Source organism: Sinohyriopsis cumingii, chromosome 15, assembly GCF_028554795.1.
Source record: "Sinohyriopsis cumingii isolate HCF-2022 chromosome 15, ASM2855479v2, whole genome shotgun sequence".
NCBI lineage: Eukaryota > Metazoa > Mollusca > Bivalvia > Unionida > Unionidae > Sinohyriopsis > Sinohyriopsis cumingii.
The window spans coordinates 62,532,234-62,553,945 of NC_142975.1; the positions used below are offsets into that span (position 1 = coordinate 62,532,234).

At 35.2% G+C, this 21,712-nt stretch overlaps 1 protein-coding gene across 3 annotated transcripts in view; it reads right to left on the bottom strand.

Annotated features, from left to right (window-relative positions):
• LOC149781935 (uncharacterized) overlaps positions 1–21,712 on the bottom strand; it is a 127,436-nt gene that overhangs the window by 71,880 nt on the left and 33,844 nt on the right. For 2 of the 3 annotated variants that reach the window (XM_089936137.1, XM_089936135.1), the window contains exons 13-19: positions 17,944–18,083; positions 16,061–16,238; positions 14,652–14,783; positions 13,226–13,318; positions 10,002–10,088; positions 7,011–7,136; positions 6,522–6,651 (exon numbers count right to left, since the gene is read on the bottom strand). In XM_089936137.1, the coding sequence (XP_089792263.1) occupies positions 6,522–6,651; positions 7,011–7,136; positions 10,002–10,088; positions 13,226–13,318; positions 14,652–14,783; positions 16,061–16,238; positions 17,944–18,083 (886 nt within the window). The remainder of the gene's footprint in view (positions 1–6,521; positions 6,652–7,010; positions 7,137–10,001; positions 10,089–13,225; positions 13,319–14,651; positions 14,784–16,060; positions 16,239–17,943; positions 18,084–21,712) is intronic. The other variant, XM_089936136.1, reaches the window with a different exon arrangement.

Below are 21,712 nucleotides of genomic sequence, written 5' to 3' on the forward strand. Positions count from 1 at the left end.
TTTTAAGCCAGTATAACAATGTGTCATTGATGTAAGAGGTTACATGTTCAATACAGTGAGGCCAGGGCTTGCTAGTCAAGCCCACACAATCAAAGCATTAATTGAAAAAGTAACCAAAATTAATGACACCACAACATTAGGCTTAAATGATGCACATCATTACCTGAATATCATTTGATAAAACTTCTAAAAACTCAATGTACAAAGTGTGAAAGGCAATGTTCTGTGCAAAACAAAACCAGGGCCATTAAGATTGTTAAAGTATGTTGGAAAAAAAGTAAAAATATAATTATATATATTTATATATTATAGTGACCATTAAATTCATATGAAACAAAGCCACACTAAAAAATAAAAATCAAACAACACAAATTGACAGAAAATAAGCAAACTGTATCTAATTCATACTCACAATCATGCGTACAAAGAACCAAGTGTACACTTCAGTCAGCTTAGAAATTAAGGAACTTAACACTGAAGCTTTGATATTAATGAAACTTTTCCTTAGGGCTGTTCCAGTCATATAGACATGGGACCCAGGGATAGTACTTTTAATGTGAATAGTCACCCACCAATGCAATTTAGAAATTTGAATTGTTTTCAGATGATCTCTTTGGGTAATCTGAGTACCCTGGCATATATTTTTTTTAAAAGTGCCTTCCCTGGGTACCATGTATATTTAAATGGAATAGCCCTTACTCAGATATCAGTGGTACAACCCATGAAAATAAAAGCTATGTTGACATACAGTAAAAGAAAAGTAAACCAGACACATATTTACATACATAAATGCATACATATGTCAACACACTAAATTGCTATTTACATAGCTTTATAGATTCAATATCTACACAAGGATTGTGTACCATATAATAAAAAACATAAGACTCAACTGATATGTTTGCCACAAGATGCACAAAGCTTTGCTTGCATGTGAAATATAATACCCACTGCATATAATGTCTGCATGTAAACCCTGAGTAAATTCCACTTAGCTAAAAGAGCTAGTTGTTTCAATATGACACTTAGCCACCCAGGGTTACTTGATTTTAATAGGTCGCTTAGTTACCGTGGGCTACTTATTTTTAATACGAACTTAACAACCCAGGGCTACTTGTTTTTAATAAGTCACTTAGCCACACAGGGCCAAGTTTGTTTTTAATTTGCAAAATAGCTACCCAAGGCCAATGTGTTTGATATGCAACTTAGCTACCCAAAGCCAGTTTTTGATACACAACACAGCTACCCCCAAGGCCCATGTGTTTGATATACAACTTAGCCACCCCCCAAGGCCAATGTGTTTGATATGCAACTTAGCTACCCAAAGCCAGTTTTTGATACACAACACAGCAACCCACAAGGCCAATGTTTTTTTATATACAACCTAGCTACCCAAAATTAACTGTTTTAATATCCACTATCATACTGGCATGATGCAAAAGTTCATAATGGTTAGTATCTAGAAAATGTCTATGCTGGCTTTCTAGATAAAGGCAATTAACGTTTCCCAGTCTATTATTTTGCAACTATCAGTTAATTCATTCAGCAGTGTACATGAAGAGGGTAAATGGTGTCATCATGACTGGTCAATTTAACAAAACAAAACTGAAAGCAATTTGTCAACACAAAACCATATATTTTGATCATGGTCTTTTGCAGACAGGTAACTCCTTAACAGAAATGATCTAAAAAGAAACCAGCCTCAGATTTATGAAAATCTCACTTAAAACAGAACCTGGACAAATGGTGTGTGTATGTCTATTTATTTCTTCTAAACTGTTACAATTCCAGAGGGTTCTTTTGTAAACTAAAATTATATAATTTCATTTTAAATCTTTCAGTCCTGATAAAAAAAAGCCAAATATACTGATATAAATTGAAAACAGAGTAAATTTTTCTGCCTGAAGAAAAGAAATAACAGTTGTCCATTTCACTAAGACTTATCTAATGTTGTAAGAATGGAAACTAAGTAATCTCCCAAACTTAATGTCCTATAGAGTATAGCATTTTTAGTCTGACGAAAGCTCTTTATAAACATAAAGCCTTATTTAATATGCAGTCACTTGATCATAATCAAATACATCCAAGTTTTTCAAAACTTAAGTTTACAGATGAAGTTTTAGCCTGTGGTCGACCCAATCGTGTGTTTTCACACTGAAATTACAATTCATAGGTTTTTAGAGGACATGGTGATTTTGATCATTTGGACAGGGGCTTCTTTACTTTTATTAATTAAATCTGAAATCATATCAGGGGAAATATATATATGGGTAACAGCTTGTTAGTCAAAGAATATATGAAATGTCATGAAATAATGTATAACATAAATGCTTGTCACTTAATATCAGTTACAAATATCTATAACTAGGAAATTCTGATTAATTACAACACTGGTTTTACTACTTTTCAAAAATGTACATTGTATCCAACATCAACAAGTCTAAATAAATGTTTCCTCTGTTCACTTTATCCACTCACGTCATAATATTTTCTCAAACTTGTAATGATTCATCAGTTTAACAAAGTAATCTTTTAGCTAATTATTTAATCTGCCTGAGAGTTGAGTGTTACTTTATATATTTCTATTTTACACAACTTTTTCATGTATGATGTACGAATTATGCATTTTAATCCCTAAGATTTAGTTCTCCTCATTCTGACCAACTTGTCTATTCAAATATATGCCTGTTGTAAATTTTTTTATTTTTAATCTAGTTTTCATATTTTGTAATTCTCAATAGCAAATATAATGGGTTACTTCCTATGGTTTCATTTATAAAAAGAAGTAATATTAAAAAAGAAAACAAATTATAAAGCATTCCATATGAGGAATATTTTATAACCTCTCGATTTCTCTAATGCACAAATCTTGTTAAACATAATAAAACTCACTAGATATATTAAAATAAGCATAAGGTTAATAAAAATCGGATCAGAAATAGTTACTAAAGCTCAGTCAAGCATATTGAAGATCTCATCATTATTATAATCCTGCTCATAATTGTACCTATGTAAGATCTTCAGGATTTAGGTCTGTTTACCAAGCTTACTCAAAATCAGATCAGCCTATAGGGTAGTAATGCATCAGCCAATCAAATTAGTATGCACTAATCCTATTTAATATCAAACTTGTGCCCTATCTTTATAATATAAGCACATATCCCAAGTACGATCAATATCAGATAATAAAAAAATATGACCTCCAATGTGGTAACAAGCTCAGCCAATCAGATGCAAGATTTTTAAAAAAAATATGACCAATGTTGCAACAAGCTCAGCCAATCAGATGCAAGATTCAAAATAACATGACCTTCAATGTGGTAACAAGCGCAGTCAATCAGATGCAAGATTTTTAAAAAAATGACCTCCAATGTTGTAACAACCTCAGCCAATCAGATGTAAGATCATCTCATTAATGCTCATGCATCTCACTCATCATCAAACTTTTCCTAGATCTTAATGACCTAAATATACAATTTACAAATCAGATATGCTTTCCAGAATGGTATCAAGAGCAGCCAACTGTATACATGATTGCTATGTGATTGTGTCTGGATATGGCTCATTACGGAACTCACCCAACATTTTTATGACACAAGCATATGTAAGTTTTATCCAAACTTGATTAAAATGCAAGATAAAAAGTGTCCTCCACAGTTTTAACAAGCTGAAACAATCGGATGCTAGACTGCTTCATTAATATTCCTGGATCTCACTCATCATTACCAAATTCATCCAAGATCTTGATAATATAAGTACACATTTCAAGTTTGATCAAAATTTCATTTTGAGAGTGGTAACAAACTGACAGATGTAATGTCACCTCACATAAGCATGGACCTTGCTCAGGATCAAAACTGTCCACAGTTCTGAGGGCTGTTCCAGTAAAATAAACTTGGCACCCAGGGAAGGTACTTTCAAAACATAGTAGTCACCCATAGATGTGATTTAGAACTTTGTTATCATTGTCATATAAACTCTGAGTGTAACAAGTGTATTCTGGCATATATTATTTAAAAAGTGTTTTCCCTCGATATTTTGTATGCTTATATGGAACAGTGCTTAGCAGAAAAAAAATAGAGCTATTAGTTATGGGTGTAGCACAAGTTTCATAAAAAGTGGAATCATATTCATGCACCCCAGAGTGGTAACAAGTAATTGTTGACAAACGAATGGATAACAGAAATCACACAATGTATGCAGGGCCATATAAGATTGCCTGACCTTACTCCCAGGTCAGCTAAGAAATTAAATTTTGTACAGATATTCCAGTAAGCACAACCAAACATATTTTTTTAAAAGGGGGATACATGTTGGGGTTCTGAGATCCACAATTAAGAACTCTTTACTGCAGAAATACCTAGCCAACCTAATTTAAATGCCATCACAAATGTCTTACTGAAAGTTTAATAAGCAAATTATATATTTAAAGCCAGCCATTGTCCAAAAATCATGAAACGTTTGTTTCCATGCCTCATAGTTCAGCCTTTCTGGGGTTCTTTTATTGAGGGGGAGGGTCCTAAAAAAATTTATCAAACCTCTGAAACATAACTCTATTTAAACAAAGTTGCATGTAAGTTACTTTGATGAAGTAAAATGTTTTGATTTATTGCCAATTTCACGACGCAGTAGAAAAAAACTAGAGCTAGTAGTTATGGGAGTATCTCAAAGGATCTAGCTCACAACAATTTATTCAGCAGGGCCCTATACATAGAAACTTGTGCTACAAAGCCACAATTAGAACATAGGTAATCGGGAAATAAATAATCTATATAGGGATGTGTAATGACGGAATTCTAACTTTTGAAATGATAACCCATCAACATGAAACAGACTTTAACTTTAAACACAAGAACCCCAATATAAAAATAGAAATACTTCAGATTTTATCCAACAATTTATATCTAGAATTAAACTTTACTAATTTGTTGGGTGAAACATGCTTCCTAATGTAATCTTTACCATTATTCAAGGTTTCATAGTTGATAAATACAGCTGAAATTCAAAATGTGTTACATCTCCAGCAGAAAGCAAATGAGGGGCAATAAGGGGCCATAACACTTGCAAAATTTGGTCATTAATGTCATAGAAACCAAAGTCTGCCTGATAGGTAATCAGTGGGCATAACTCTGGAAATGATGTCATGGAACACTGGAAACTGAACTCCGTCAAGGTCTCATAAATATAAATCCCATAGCAAACTTTGATGAAATTCAAAAGATCTTGCAAAGTTAAGCCGTGGAAACCCAGGTAATCAGGGGACATAAGTGCTCTTTTACAATGCTAAAAATCAAAGTCAAGTCTCAACAATATTAAAACCCCACAATCAAATATGACAGAAACCAGACAACTCCTGGCGAAGTTATTCTGCAGAAATCATGGGAGACTGTTGATGGACTGAGATAAAGACACAGATTATGCTGATTGACTTGAAATTCAACAAATCTGATAAAATTATGCTGCTAAAACTAACTAGGAGGACAGATAGATATTGTACCTCCTATAAATGGTAACATGATGTACATGTTGATTTTCATCTGCTAAATTATCTATTCAGAAGTACTTCAAATAATTTTGTAAGTGAATATAATGCACAAGACCATTTTCAAAGTTGGGTCATCACTATTTCACTGAATCATGGCAACTAAAATTTTGATGAGCAGTTGCATGTGCATCCAAGTGAGTAATACTGGATACTGCAAATCACGATGTCTAATCACATCACCTTCTTGACCTTAAGTTATATTTCTTTCCTAATGATTTTCTGACAGGTGCTTTCTTGACGGGAACTGATTCAATTTTTCTCCTTTTGCTTGTATTCAAATCTTCTAGTGCCTTTCTTTTCCCTAAAGATAAAACCCTATCAGTATTCTTTTCTTGAGGTCCGACTATTGAACATTTACTAATACACTCCCTCCCACGAGTTGGGTCTTGCCGTGGCGAGTTTTTTAAGCGAAGTAAACTTGTTTTTGTGTGGTGGGTAACATGCTTGTTATTTAACGGTGTTAAAACAACCTGAAGTACTCTGCTATTATCAAGTGGCTTCTTTATGATGTACTTTTTGAGCTTCTCCGTTGGGTATTTCAGTTCCACTTGAAAATCTTCAAGGCTTTTCTTAGCATGTGACCCAGTTCCAGAGAAGAATGAGTGTTGGGGAGTTTTTGTTGTCTGAGACATCTCAGGTTTCTCCTGTATGGATGGTATTATATGTTTTTCCTGAAAGTCATGGTAAACAGTAAATGATTTTTTTGAGGACATTGCTTTGTTCACCTGATTTCTGCTCAATACAGATCCAGCTTTGGGATCATTTGTAAATCTTGTTTTGAAGATTATCTCATCATCACTGTCAGTGGCATAACCAGTTGTGTCTGGTACTGCACCTGAATCGATGCTGCCCGTATCAAGAGACTCTTTAGCAATGTAAGGAGACTCTGCTTGATGTGATTGAGGCTGGTTTTGACATGGTTCTTCAGACAAAGGTGGTGTATCAGGAATTACTGCACCATGCATAGGAGGTGTACCTTTAAGTTGCTGCATCTCATCCTGCAATTTTGCAAGACTTTCCTCTCTCTTGCTCAGTGACTGATCAGCAGTTTCCATCGCATTCCGACTTTTCTCAGCAGCAGTTTCAAGAGCTTTGATCAAACGTGCCTGAAAACAAAAATCAAACTTTTCTATCAAGTTTTCAGGTTTCTTCTTTTTTTTTCCTTCTCATTTTTGGGTTTTTGCAATAATTTGTTTGCCCATATAATGATTAATATAAATACTATACTAAATGCTTCAAGTACTGGGCAAAACCAACAATTTTTTAAATTAATTTTTTTTTTTAACCCTGTGGATAAAAGTGCTAGGATCATCAATGGCAATGAAAAAAGGGATTGTTGGCTGACTGGAATTTTTTTGGGGCCTCATAATATTTTCTTCTAAATGACTATCATTGTATACTGAGATAATATTGGCATATTTAAAATTTCCATAGCCTGAATAATGCAAACTTTAATCGGACAAACCTGGGTCTTCAGCTTTTCCTCGTAGTCTTGACACAGCTCTTTCAGTTTGGATATCTCTGTTTCCTTGTTCTCAAAGGTATCGCCTGCTTCTGTCAACATCTCATTCAACTCCCTGATCTCTGCTTGCTGGAATTCATACACTGTCTTTCAGTTCCAAAACAAATACAGCATAGTGATTACACCCAAAAGAAAAAGACACAATTTGTCAGCCCAAGTGTGTGAATTGAATTGAACTACTTGATCTAGTAACTTGTGCCTGCTACAATAGCCAAAGCAGCATTCTCAATATCAACCAGCTAAATCACAATGTACTATTCCAGCCATGCTGTCTACTTTTATAAGAATAACATTTCTGTTAAATCATTACACTGCCAGTCTTGTGCTTGTAACTTTGAGCTTGTTACTTCAAAAGATAATGAGATAGTTGCTTAAGGCACTGGTCACTAGATCCAGCTAAAATTTATCAACAAGAGAACCAACAAATATCACCGTCATCTAAGGATTAGGTAACTGTACATTTCAGTACACCAAATTGATCCTGGTAAAATAAAGTTACCCCTTTTTTCCCTAATAATGTTAGAACTGAAGTAGAATCAAGAGACATGATATATTGCTGATGCCTGTTTTTGCTTGGTAAAACTATGTACATGATTACTTACCTGCTATTATTGCGCTGCTATCTCTTTCCTGGCAATAGTTCTCAGACAAAGGTGAATGTTCCCTCCAACAATAAGTCACTGATGACCAGAACAACAACAAGCACCAAATCAACTTCCAATTATTTATTTTTCCATCATTTGGAAAATCTTTCTTTGATTTTGAACAAGACTAAGGGATGTAAAAACAATGAGGGGTGGAGGAAATTATGCAAAAATAGCAGATAATTTTCATCCAAAAACATCATTTTGAATGGCAGTAATATCTTACCTGCTATTGTTACATTCCTGATTTTGCCAGCCTGTACAAGTAAACATTTTGCCATAGTTGAGTGCTATACTGCAGACATTATTGGACCTAATGCAGAAGTGCTTTCTTTACGATCTGACACTGATCGAAAGTAGAATGAAGATAACATACAGCAAGAGCATTAATTTTCATAACATCATCCAGGGAATAAAAATGAGAAAAGGTCCAAGATGCAGCAATAGCTCTGTCCTATTAAAAAAGAGATATCTCTGTGACAGATTCATAACCTGCTTATAAAGAAAATGGTGCCTGCCAAAATAAGTAAATGTACCATTGACAGAGATAATTTCAACCATTTTTTATTTACCTTTTGGAATCAGCCAAACTGAAACAAAAGGCCTTAACCACATCAAGGAGTCATCTTGATCATCTGCAGCCTAAAAGACATTGGGGATTTTAATGCATTCCAGGTCCAACATAGGAAGTTAATTTTTGGAAGAAAACCCATTCTAGCAAGGAGAAATGAATCAGATACCATTTAACCATAAGTAATTCTTTTCCACTTATAAGGTATGAATTTCACTTCTCATTAAGAGGAAATAGGGACTGCCTTAAAAGTAAAATGTAGTAGAAGCAGATTTACTCAAGAATTCTCATGATTTAAGCAACAACCCAAAAACCAAATGAAAGGTTCCACATGGGAATTACAGAACAATATACTGGGCTCTGAAGCTCATTTCGGAAAGAAGAGAGTCCATCATTCTGAGAACTAAACGGTGTGAGAGAGTGCTACCCTAAAACCTAAATGGTGATTCTGACCATTGGTTTTCCTCACAAAGAAAGAAAATCTAACACTACATTTCAATTAGGAGAGTCAGTATCAATGCATTTCTTCCTTCACAAATTACAGAATAATTCTCCATTAAATGTCGTACATGATGCAAGACAATTTCCTCCAAGCCTGAGCAATGCATCATCTGGTTACTACACTTCAAAACCAAATCTTATTGGAAAGGTTATATGTGAATCAGGCATGAAGGTGGAGAATGTGAATTGTGTAGGTAGGACCATCTGTGTGGCAACAAAAGATCCCTTCGCAGCAGTAATTTCCTGAAGTCATCTTACCAACAGGTTTAGCTTTAAGTTTCAAAGTCTTGTCAGACTTAATGGAGACTAGCCAATGAGTCCAGGTCCCAGCTGATATCTCCAAATGGGAAGCGCTGGAGTCCACATCGGAGTGCCTTATGGGGCAAATTAGGTGAAAGGATCATGTACGTAGAGGCAGCAACCAGGGGCCTAAGCAGAGAAGATAAGATAACCACACCTTCTGCTGTCAGGCGAACTCTTACCCGTGTGACAACTTTTGTGTTAACTCCCTAACCATTGCTGAATAATAATAAAACAAACTACACGGTGAAGTTGTTGTTGTTGTTGTTGTGGGGTTTAACGCCATTTTTCAGCACACGATAGGCTATACATGGCGGCCAGTATTAATGGTGGAGGAAGAACCCGGAAAACCCCGGAAAGAACCACCGACCCACGAGAAGCTACTGGCAAGCTTTCTCACATGCCCACATTGGCTGAATCTTAGACTCGAACCGCCGCAGACAGAGGTGAGATGGCAGTGATCCGTAACGAAGAGCGCTTTAGACCACTCGGCCACACACGGTGAAGTAAAAAGGACCACTCTTTCATATGAAACAACTTCCTTACCCCAGGAAGTGTCATAGATCCCACCCTTGCAGAAACAAGTTATTGGCCCAGAAAAGCCAAAGATGCCTCTCTTATGGGATGTTTAAACTTGTATCCTATAAGATCATGATTTTCAGACCTTTGCCAAAATAATTTAAAATGCATAATTTCCCCTACAAATCAGCAAATTCCTGAATGGTTCAAGTTGAAACCTCATTTATTCACCACTTTTGGATCAACACAAATTCCAAGGTAGTAAATATTTTCAGCCTTTAGCATAGCAGTATATTGAAAATTTTGGATAGTAAATTCAAATGTGTTCTAATCCTTCTAACTTCACACCATGTGATAGCATGGTGATGACAGAAAGTAAAATCAAGAAAGACGACTAACCTGTGAGTTGATCTGCTGTCTGGCTTCCTCAAGCTTCTCTGCCATTAAAGATTGATCCATGTGATAGTCTGTGGTCTTGCCTGCCTTCTGTCCCAAAATGTGTAAAACATAAATATTGCACATGTACATATATAATGACAGTACTAGCAACTGCTACAAATTCCTTCTGGTAATTCAATTTTCAGTTGGCCATTATGGTCATTGATAAATCCAAGGACTGTCCTGTCGTCATTTCTGCCTTGGAAAGTCAATATCAAAAAGTGCAAAATTTTTACAAGGTTGCAATTCGTAATAAAAAATCCTATTTCTATTTATGAAAAATTTAAATTGCACCCCCCCCCCTTCAAAAGTTCAAACTAAAACAAAAGATTCTTAACCTGAAAGAAAATAAAATCAGAAAAAGGAAGAATTAAAAACAAAAATTAAAGTCTCTTAAATAAACTACATTCCAAAATAAAGAAAAAAATTTGTAGTAGCTTTCAAATATGGATGTATAACCATTATTTATCATGCAACCCTTTACTATTTTTTTGGTGACAAGGTCTAAATAAGGGTGCTTTCAAAACATTGTGAGCCAAAATATTTTGAATCTTGACTCTCTATAGATAGTAATAAGGCCAGTGTCTGCATGCAAAAATACTTTAGGGCTGTTCCACTTAAACATACATGGTACCCAAGGAAGGCAGTTTTAAAAAAGATATATGCCAGTGTGCTTTGATTTCGTAATAAAATGATAAGAAAATTCTAAACTGCATCTATGGGCAAGTACCCCACATTAAAAGTGCCTTCCCTGGGTCCCAGCTATGTTTTACTGGAACAGCCCTTAATCAGAAGCTAAACAAGCACTTGACTCTGCAACTGACTCAAGATAAATGATTTCTATGTTTCACTTCCAACTAGCATGTATTATAAGTACTGTTCTCACCATGACCCCTCTTAATTTTGGTACTGTCCTTCTGATCCAACTACAGTGTGACCCCACTATAACACGGTAGTTGGGAGCCATAGAACCCGACCGCATTATAGACTAAACCGTGTTATAAGTAACCAAGTCATTTAGCTGAAAAAATTATGTATGTACCCAAAAAAATTGTGAGGACGGGGTGTAGGTAATAAATGTGGGCGGTAAAATACGTGCTTCATTGGCACAGTTACCATCTTAAATCGATGCATATTAAATGAGCAATACACCTGTAGTGAAAACAGAGAAGACATGTAATAGTATACTTTATTTAGAGAACAACGAATTGGTACATATACGCGAATACTGTTGATATATACAGGTCTAACGTATAGCATGAATAGTATCAACACCATGTACTCACCCGCAAACCTCATCATATACATTGAATCCACAATAAAGGGCCCCGAATGGCCAAGTTTTCTAAAGCGCTGTCTGTTACGGATCACTGCCATCTCACCTCTGCGTAGGTTTGAGTCTCGGATTCAGCCAATGTGGGTATGTGAGAAAGCTTGCCAGTAGCTTCTCATGGGTCAGTGGTTCTTCCCGGGTTCTTCCTCCACCATTAATACTGGCCGCCATGTATAGCCTATCGTGTGCTGAAAAATGGCGTTAAACCCTAAAACAACATGAATCCACAATACAAGTGATTCCATTGAAAATATGCACACACACACAGAGCTTTAGAATATTCAATGATTTTGTCACAGGTCATATTGTTCTGAATTCAGTGGAAGAATATAGCACAATCATGTAACAAATGACGAAGCACATTTACTTTTCAGTACGTCCCAAGTCGGTAAAAATTAGTTTGTGTTTTAAGCCGCTGTTGGTAGCATTCGTAAGCATTAACATTTTCCCTACAAAAAAAACTTTCACGGCACAGTTTCCAGTCACGTTGGAAAATGCAAAAATCCATCAGATTCCATTACTTTCATTTAAGTTTGGTACTAACTTCCTTTGATGAAAAGTTCTTTGTTTTTATTGAAAGACTAGTCACTGCTAAAGGACAGCTTTAGAGAGCCAAACAAATGCCCATTTCTTATTGTGGCAGCAACATCAAATAATTGTATTGATTGAGGCCGATTTTTTTTCTTCCATTTGCTGAGTACTTTTTCATAACAATCGATGCTTCAAAGGTAATCTGTTTCCTTTGAAATTTCAGCAAACTATTTTATCTGGGTACATTTTTTAAAAGGAATCGGATGTCGTTTGGACTATTCTAGTTACTGACCCTCCATGCCTATTGAATAAACCAATAGGATTTTTTATTTATACAATTGTGGTAGCAGTGTGATGCTGTCTTCCGCGCATTCATCTAAAAATTAACAGAGGGTCAACGGAAGATAGAGACACAGGTGTTCAGGTTCGATGACAGGGATTATTAGAGAAAATGTGAGTGCTCTGAAGGATTTAATTCTGAGTGAAAATAAGAAGAATTTTACTTACCATCCACATAAAAATGTCAATCTTTGTAAATATATTAGTTACTAGCTAGCGGCCGAAAATTCAATGAAAGATAGATTGCGAGATAATGCCTCGTCTGGTTGATCTCCATTACCAGAAATGTCAACAACAAAAAAGTGGATATTTCACAACATACAGTACTCGTGCTAGATGTCATAATAAGCGGATTATAATATAACAATTCACTGTTTATATCATTGGTCAATATGGACAAAGAATTTGTTTATGTAACAAAAGATAAATTTCAGTGCATTTTATATCCAGTTTGCGGCTTCCTTTCATGGGGCCTCTGAATTTCTGCACTCCAAACCAATGGTTGTATACAAAAGTTTAAACAGCCAACAACATCGCCAACATAATAAAAAAAAAATCGCCACATGGTATGTTTTGCTGCCAATAAGGAAAAACAATCCAAATTTGTGACATTGGCAAAGACCTACGCGATCACAGAATAAACTTTTTATGCGTTATTTTTCGTACTTTTAAGAAGAAAAACTACTTTTCCGTGTATGAGAAAAATACATACAAAATTTCAAGACCCACGCCATGATCGTCTTGTATTATTCATACGCAATCTCTTCCCCAAAATGATAATAAAGTTTTTACGGTTTTTTTTTCGTACTTTTAAGAAAGATGTTTTTTTTGTGTGTACAAGAAAAATACATGTATATGAAATTTCAGGAGCCACACCACGACCGTGTTATATTCGAATTTGTGTTATAACGGAGGGCGCTATAGCGGGGTCACACTGTATGTCTAATAAAGATAATTCTTGGCATATAAGCTGGTAATGTACCTTGTGATTTTGTGACTGTAGCTTCTGAATGGTGGACTCTGCCTCCGCCAGCTGTTTCTTGAGCTGATCTATATCTGCATGATGGTTTGAACTCTGGAAGTAACAACAATCCAATCAAGTCAAATGTGAATTTAATTAAAAAAATTATAGTGCATCACTGGTATTTTAACCAGTCATGGACTTTAATTGGCCATTCTAATGCATGTGACATATCCGAGTTAAATTTGTGGCAATGACATTTAAACCATGGGAGTGTCCTTATTTTTAACTGCTGAGTACTGAACTCAACTTACCTATTACTAGATAATTATATTTTAACTGACCCCCACCCCCACCCCCCGCAACTGACTGTGGCAACCATAATGAGTGTTTGATCAGCACCAATTTTATATTGGTCATACCAGACACCATTGGAAGACTAGGCAAAAATCCCACGTGGACATGATCATCCATTCAGGCAATTTAGTGACAAGATTTTCCATGTTCATTCTGGCAGACACATGTAATGGTAAATCATCACCTTTCATTCAGGAGTGAATGTTGCTTCAAAATGTTACTTAATTCCTTTCATATTTTCGATCAAGACTTACAATATGGAGGCCTGCAAACCTTATTCTTAATCTCTCAAGCATGCAATATGATGGAATCCACTAAAAAAACATTTTATTTCCAGACAATCACTGGATCTTGCATAGAACAAATCAGGAGAATGGAAGAAAATCTGTAGTCCAAGCAGAGTAACAAATTCCATCAGAAAAGATCACTTGACGGACTATGTTCATTTCATAAAATTATTCATACTGCAACTCAGATAATTAACGACTGAATGCTGCAGCTCTAACAGATTATGTGCAAAAACTGTGCAGTGTTTATTTTTCTGGTGCTACATTTTATGCATTTTATATCTTTTTATTTTGCAGGACTTTGTGTCTATTTTGTGTAAATCCCATATGGGCGTATTCTGCCTGAAACAGCATTGGTTTATCAGGGACAAAAATTAAAAGCGTTGAATCTAGCTGAAGCTTCAACACAACAAATGTCTAATCTGTACATCAAGATGAACTGCAACCTTGAGTTTCAACTAGTTGGTATATGTAGCCATGGTAAGAAAGAGGCCACCAGTGAGAAATAATACTGTACATACATGTGATTTATGATGTACAAATACAAATTTCTATTCCGGTGTGGAAAATATATTAAACTATCTCCAACATGCATTATGTCAAAACAAAAATGTAACATGTCTTTCCCTTCAAGCTTCACTGCTGCTCATGTTGTTTCGAAACATTCAAAAACTAATTTTAAAAAAGCAAATTTGGACATTAGGTAATATCCCTTTTATTTTGCATGTGTACACCCTCCCAGGCTTAAGCTTAAGTAGAACTAGGATTTAAAAGTTACATGAATTTTAGGTATGATAACTCACACAATCCTTTTGTTGCTGTTCTAGTTGTGAAATGTTAGCTTTCATTGTGGTTTTTTCCTGGTTTTGGTCTGTCAACTGGCTCTTTAGCATAGCTATTTCTGCTTCTAGATCCTTTGTCTTGGTCTCAAGAGCCTAATTTAAGAAAGAATAATAAAAATCTTTGTCAGCTGAAAGGATCAATTTATATAGTGGTTTTAATGGCACTTTTAGCATAATCATTACTATTCAATTAGTTCAAGGGCTATCAAAGCAGCCAATTCTCAGCTAGAAAGACCGACTAGTAAAAATACTTTACTGTAGGCATCCCATTTCCACAAAAAAGGTACGAATTCCATCTAAAAAACATTTTTAAGGTAAGACTTGAAGTTGCACTCAAGGCAAAATCTGCATTAGAAGAAAAAATGCTGACATTTTCTGACTCAAAGATTAACGTAAGCTTAATGAAAAGTGTCACAGATTCTTGAAAAGTGTCATTTTAAAACTGAAAACCATTAAATGGCTAAGGGCTGTTCCATTAAAACATACATGGAACCCAGTGAAGGCACTTTTGAAGTGGGGTGCTCACCCATAGCTGCAATTAAAAAATTTCTTATCATTTAAATATGAATTCTGTGTACCCAGGCATATATTGTTAAAATACTACCCTCCTTGAGTACCATGTATGTTTAAATGGAACAGCCCAAATCATGACATCGCAATGTCTTCAGATATAAACATTATCTCTTAGAATATTTTTATTTAAGGTAACATGCATTAGAAGGATCTGGATCCACTTTAGTAACAAACTTGCCCTGGGTGGAAGTGCTTTTTTTCCAGTATACAGTTTAATGGACAAGTGTATTGAGTTCATTGAAATGCTGACCAGGTTGAGGTTCTGTTGCTGATCACTCGTCCCAGGGAATAGTTTTCTCTCAGTTTCTTTTCACTCTAAACGCAACCCATTAAAAAATTTTGGTAACAGTGGAGAGTGGAGAACTTAAGTTATTGTGTGAAACAAAGTGAACCAAAGGATGATCTAACATCCAATTAATTTTTTAAAAAAGTATAATGTCCCTACCTCATTACTGTGAATCTTCATATTTCTGTGTCAAATAATGTTCTAAAAGTCATGCCCACTCTAAACAACTGTAGCATTGTGTCATAAAATAAGTCATTGGACTTAAAAGTCGCATTTAACTGCACCAAATATTCAAATTATATATTTGCTTTTCTATGTCATTAGTTTCTAGTCACATCTGAAGTATATAATATATTTCTTCCATTCTGTTGTCCTGTCATACAAAAGACATTTATTCATAAGAACATTTCTACCTTATATGACATGTCACACCGAATGCACCATATTTATTCAACTAACTTGTGAAACTCTTGTCAAGGCACAGAGTAACACAAGGTTAAACTGACCATACCTCTACTTTAACTTGCTCCTGATGCAACAAACTACTGGAGACAAATTCATCGTCATCATCTTCAACATGCTCTGGTTGTTTTTTACTTTGACTGCCGCTGCTGACAGCATCCAAGTAGATCTGGATTCTTCTGTCTGCCATGTCCTCTGCACGCTGCTCAGTGAAACGAATCCTCTCACTAGAAATTACAAAAAAATAACTTGTCAAATCCATACACAATTTAAACCTAATACACAATCTTTAATTGATTTAAACCTAATATGAGGGTGCCTCATGATTGTTATTGTTCTGGGCACAAGATAGGCTAAACATGGCAGCCAATATAACTGCCATAAACCACAAACCAAAGCTAGCAATTTGGCTCGAAACAAGGTTAAATAATTTCCCAAAATAAAAGGCCACGACCTCCATTTCATTTTTCATAAACTTCCATATATACCACTTTTATTACCATAGGTACAGTATCATTTTTGGAACTTTTTTCGTCTCATTTAAGAAATATATCTGCCCTTATGTATGTTATTTAATCATGTATTTCAATATTTAAGCCTATTTCATTTTCTTCTCCTTTTCTCTCTCCTTGCCCAAATATGACCAGCTGGTATTTGATATTCTGTCACTCATAGAGTATCATATACCAGTCGTGCTCTTTAACAACCAGTACTCATTTTCTTTTTAGGAAAAACTCTTGATTAAACAGAGCAATAAAATGGTTTAAGTAGTAATTTAACCCTTACCTCAATCATAATAATGCTTGAAAAGAACGGAGCAATCAGGTAATGATGAATCTTGATTGCAAATGGAAATTAAGCGACAACTGAAATTTGTGTGCTGCTACTAAATTAGTCTGCAAGCTTGCCAAGGTCACACATAAATCAAGACTAAATGCAGATGTAAACTCATGACTAGAATCTTTCTTTTAAAGATGCTGCACTCTGAATTCTGTAGATTACAAGCACTCTTTGACACTTCTACATACTCCACCCAAAGAAAATTCCATGTATCAATTTTACAAGATGTATTAAACAAAATTTTTTAAAAATGCATTAATTTTTGTTGTTGTTGTTGTTGTTGTTGTTGTGGGGTTTAACGCCATTTTTCAGCACACGATAGGCTATACATGGCGGCCAATATTAATGGTGGAGGAAGAACCAGGACAACCCCGGAAAGAACCACCGACCCACGAGAAGCTACTGGCAAGCTTTCTCACATGCCCACATTGGCTGAATCTTAGACTCAAACCGCCGCAGACAGAGGTGAGATGGCAGTGATCCGTAACGAAGAGCGCTTTAGACCACTCGGCCACTCAGGGCCCCTCATTAATTTTTGTATGAAAACAATCAAAATACAAAATTTGAAGGATTTTGTAATTTAGAAAGAGTCTTGGACCTAAATTCATTATAAAATGTCATAACGGGTTTTTTGGCCGATATAGTACTTCAGCTGTAAAATACAGAGAAAAAAAATCCATGGAAATCTACATTTTTTTGAGTCATACCTGCCCATTAACAGAGCACAAAAATACTGACTACTTATGACAAAAATACTGAATTTCAGGAACAAATGCTGAATTTTAATACTTTAATGCATATGTAACTATTTACAAAATCTACAACCAACAGTAAAGTAGGACAATAACTTAATTATTTAATATCAAAGATGCACTCTTGCATCTTCAGGAATAAATCATCAAACAGGCTGTTCATAAATGCAATCCTGTTACTCTAAGAATGGAACCCGGTACCTGCTCTAAACAGAAAATTGCAAGGAAATTTTTAATTTTTTTTGTAAATGTGGAGTCGAACAAATGTAGATATCTTCAACATATAACAAATGTCCAGTATGGATTATATTTAACCTGTATTTATCATAACTGTACCTACCTGTAATTATTCTCTATCTCCACGAACTGTTTCATCATCTCCTGACAGACTTCTTCCCTGATCTTTGCCTCCAGCAAGACCTTTGACCTCTTTTCACGGACAAGCTCTTGTCTTAAGTCCTCAATCAACTGCAGCAAAGACTGCAACACAAGCAAAATAATTTTGGAAATGAACAATATATAGAGCTCACAATAATCTGAAAAGGCAACAAACTTATGTCATAATTTTATGCCAGTTCTTTTCATTACAAGTCAAATCACTGGAATTGAATCCAAGAAAATTCTTGCACAGTCTAAACTGTCAGTAGGTTGTAAAAAAATATGAGCTTATCACTATAGATTTAAAAAATCTATTAGTCTTTCCAAGCGCCTACAAGTACATAAAAGAAAAATAATTAACAAGATAGCAACAACTGAACTACATATCTAAGGATAATGTTGTCTTTGAATATAAATATATTCGCTTGAATCTCGTAAACCTACAATTACATTTACATCAGAGATCGCTACAAACATTATATGTAGCTTTGAGAAAAAAAGTAAAATTATGAGATTTACTCATCAAAAAATAAATTTCTAGCCTTGGGTTAATGAACTATGGCTCATTTCTAGACCTGGATCACAAATTTACTAATGTGTACATGTGACTGAATTATTAACTTAGCTTTAACAATTTTTCAGTCATATCACTGAGGTCTGCAGTGTGGTAGTTTATAATGATGTTTAGTACTGAGGCATCATGCCGCAGGCAAGTAGCATCATATCCCACCCAATCACATTATCCTGACACCAGGCTGACCAATTTTAATACTAATGAGCACCTATCAAGGCAGCTGCTAGTATCATTCTTGTCTATGGTATGCTTAGCCAGGGTTTCAACCTGAAATCTCACACATCTAAGGTAGATACTAATCACTTAGGCTACCGCTCACTACTTAAAAAAAAAAATTTTTATATTTGTCATTTTCCTGTATATTAAGAATAAGGTTATCAATAAACCAAGGTGGGGATTAACACTGCAGACTGGTAAAGCAATCCAGGAACAATAACTCCTCTTGAGACTGCAGACTGGTATATATTTCTACTTGACTTAATTCTTGGATTTTTGTTTCCATTTCACATGATGATGATGGCAATCATGTCTTCTGCTGTAATCAATATGTAATTTTCGATAAATATAACTGTTGCCCTTCTGTGCATAATATGAAACCCGGATAAAAATCAAACAAAGACGAGTCAACTATCTCGATTTTACCACAACTATCAGGTTTTCATCATTTCTGCTTTTATTCCATAAGTCTGTACCTTAAGGGTCCTTTTTATAAGACTTGGGAAATTCATGAGGGCTGGCAGGTCTTGATATACATCAGTCATCTGGATTGGCTTACATAACAGTGGACAAATTAACCTTTCCATCACTATGGACCGGTTTTCCAGTTATGGGGAAGTAAGTCTGTCAACCCTATGGACCCACTGTACCAGTCCGGGCAGTTTTCTTCTTAAGAGTCATAGTAACCAACAACATAAACTTATCATACCTCTAATAACTTCCTTCTTGTGATGTAGATATTATATTTGGAATATCTCACGAGTTAAGCTTGCATACAACTATTGAATACAATTAGAAATTTCGAGGAAAGAAGGCAATTTTTGTGTGTGTTTTCTGAATGGCAAAATTTCTATTCAAAATGGTGAAGTTCGAAGACAGATGAGAATGAAGTGTCAGATTATGAATTCTCAGTCGTGACCTAATACAGTTGACTGAAAATGAGAGAAAACATATGGAGAGGCATTTGAATGTGCTTGTGGGTGACTGATTCAATGAAGAGGACTTTGAAGGTTTTGAACCAGAGGAAGTGTGTGTTCCATGTGATTTTCTTCTGGATGCAACTCTTAGATCCAAAGGGATTTACTGCAGTTTTCTGGAAGAGTTGGTTCTACCTGTGTTAGCATGTTCCAACAAAGCTCTGGAATATTTTCAAATAAGTTTTTGAAAATATTGTCCATCTAATGAGGTATATAAATAAATAATTGCTTGTGCATTTTACCTGTTGTGTTACTTCTTTGCACATGTATTTTAACAGTTATAATAGATATGCACATTTTTGTGAATTAGTGATGCAATTTGCCTTCTAACCTTTTGTTTGATACTGAATCCAGCCACATATTTTTAAAATTGGCCAAGTTATGTTATTTCAAAATCCAAAAGTCATTTTGCTTAACAGGTCCAAAGTTTCTTGTGTTTAGTGCTATATGCCTGTAACATTACTTAGTGATGAAAAGGGTTAAACAGGAAGGCAAATATTGTGTAGAAAGAACAAAACCCTATGTAAACAATCTACCTAACTTCTTATCAAAATCATAATGGACAACACATGATTGAAGAAGGGACATACCAGAAATTCACTGGGTCTTACAAGGTGAGCTAAAATGTTTCACAAATTATAACCAAATTTTTTAAAAGTGAGACATTCAAACAATAAAGAACCTTTACCATAATGCTAATGACTTTAATTTTGAATGACTCTCAATAGTTTTCCCCAAATCATGCATTATGTAATATGAAACAAATGTTCAACCCCTGCACCTCAAAACTTAACTAGATGAATGGATGGACATTCCGAGGAACAATGATAACAATATTTCACTGACACATTCATAGTGGATCATGGGAAAAATCATCTCAATAGGACTTTGATTGATGCGATCAGACTACTACCTTGTTCAGCACTTCTATTATAAAAAATTCTTGATGCATTACCATTGTATTGCATCAAGGAAGACCTAACAATTTTGAATTTGCATACAAAGAGTTTTTCATCATGTTCTGATCAGGCTCTCAGTTCGGGGACAGACCACATGCCTGTCTCCGAGGCCATAATATTTTCTGCATCGCTGCCTGCCAAGTTGGCAAGCAGGACTGTGCGAGCAAGGATAAGATTCATCACAGAGCCTGATCAACAATCAAATTGTAAATCCAAAATGTGATAGGAACATCACTGGATTGACAATCCCCAGGTGTATTTTAAGAATACAGTCTTGATTGGAGAATTTCAAGGGAAAAGGTTCATTATTTGGGCAGATCTGATGTGACCAGTGTTCAGAAATAAGACAAAAGATGGTGAAATATTACCTAGAATCCACCCCACCCACCCATTTCAGTACAACTCTCATTTACTAAAACTGAGAAAAGAAATCAATGAAACTTGTTTGTTATCAGAAAATGCACAATATTTATCCATGTTCCATGCTAAAAATGGATATTCTGTAAAATATCTGTGGCAAAATGTTTAGAATTTGAGCCATTTGCATACCTGCCAACCCCCGACGAGGAAAAAGTGTAATGCACATATAATATGCTAAAAATTCAATAAACAATCATTTATTTGCCCCTATAGTCTTTTAACATCTTTTACGGCTTCAAGTTTTCATATGCAGTACTTGTAGCTTTAGAAAGCAACAGATTATCATGTTACATTTCAAAACACTTTGTACCAGCAGAGACCATGAAAGTTTTGCACACCAGTACTGGGTTACTGAGCCTGGATCGTGATTCAGTTTTATTTTTGTTAATACTGAACAATCTCTCACAGTCAGCATTAGAATGGTATAGAAACAATATTCTTTTCATAACCTGACAAAGAGGAAATTTATGTCTTCCAGTGATTGGGTCTTTTAGCTGGGAAATAAGGTGCCATTGCACATCAACTCTATCTGCATTAAGTATATTTTCAGGTAGAATCCCAACTTGATCCAGATGATCCAAGGTA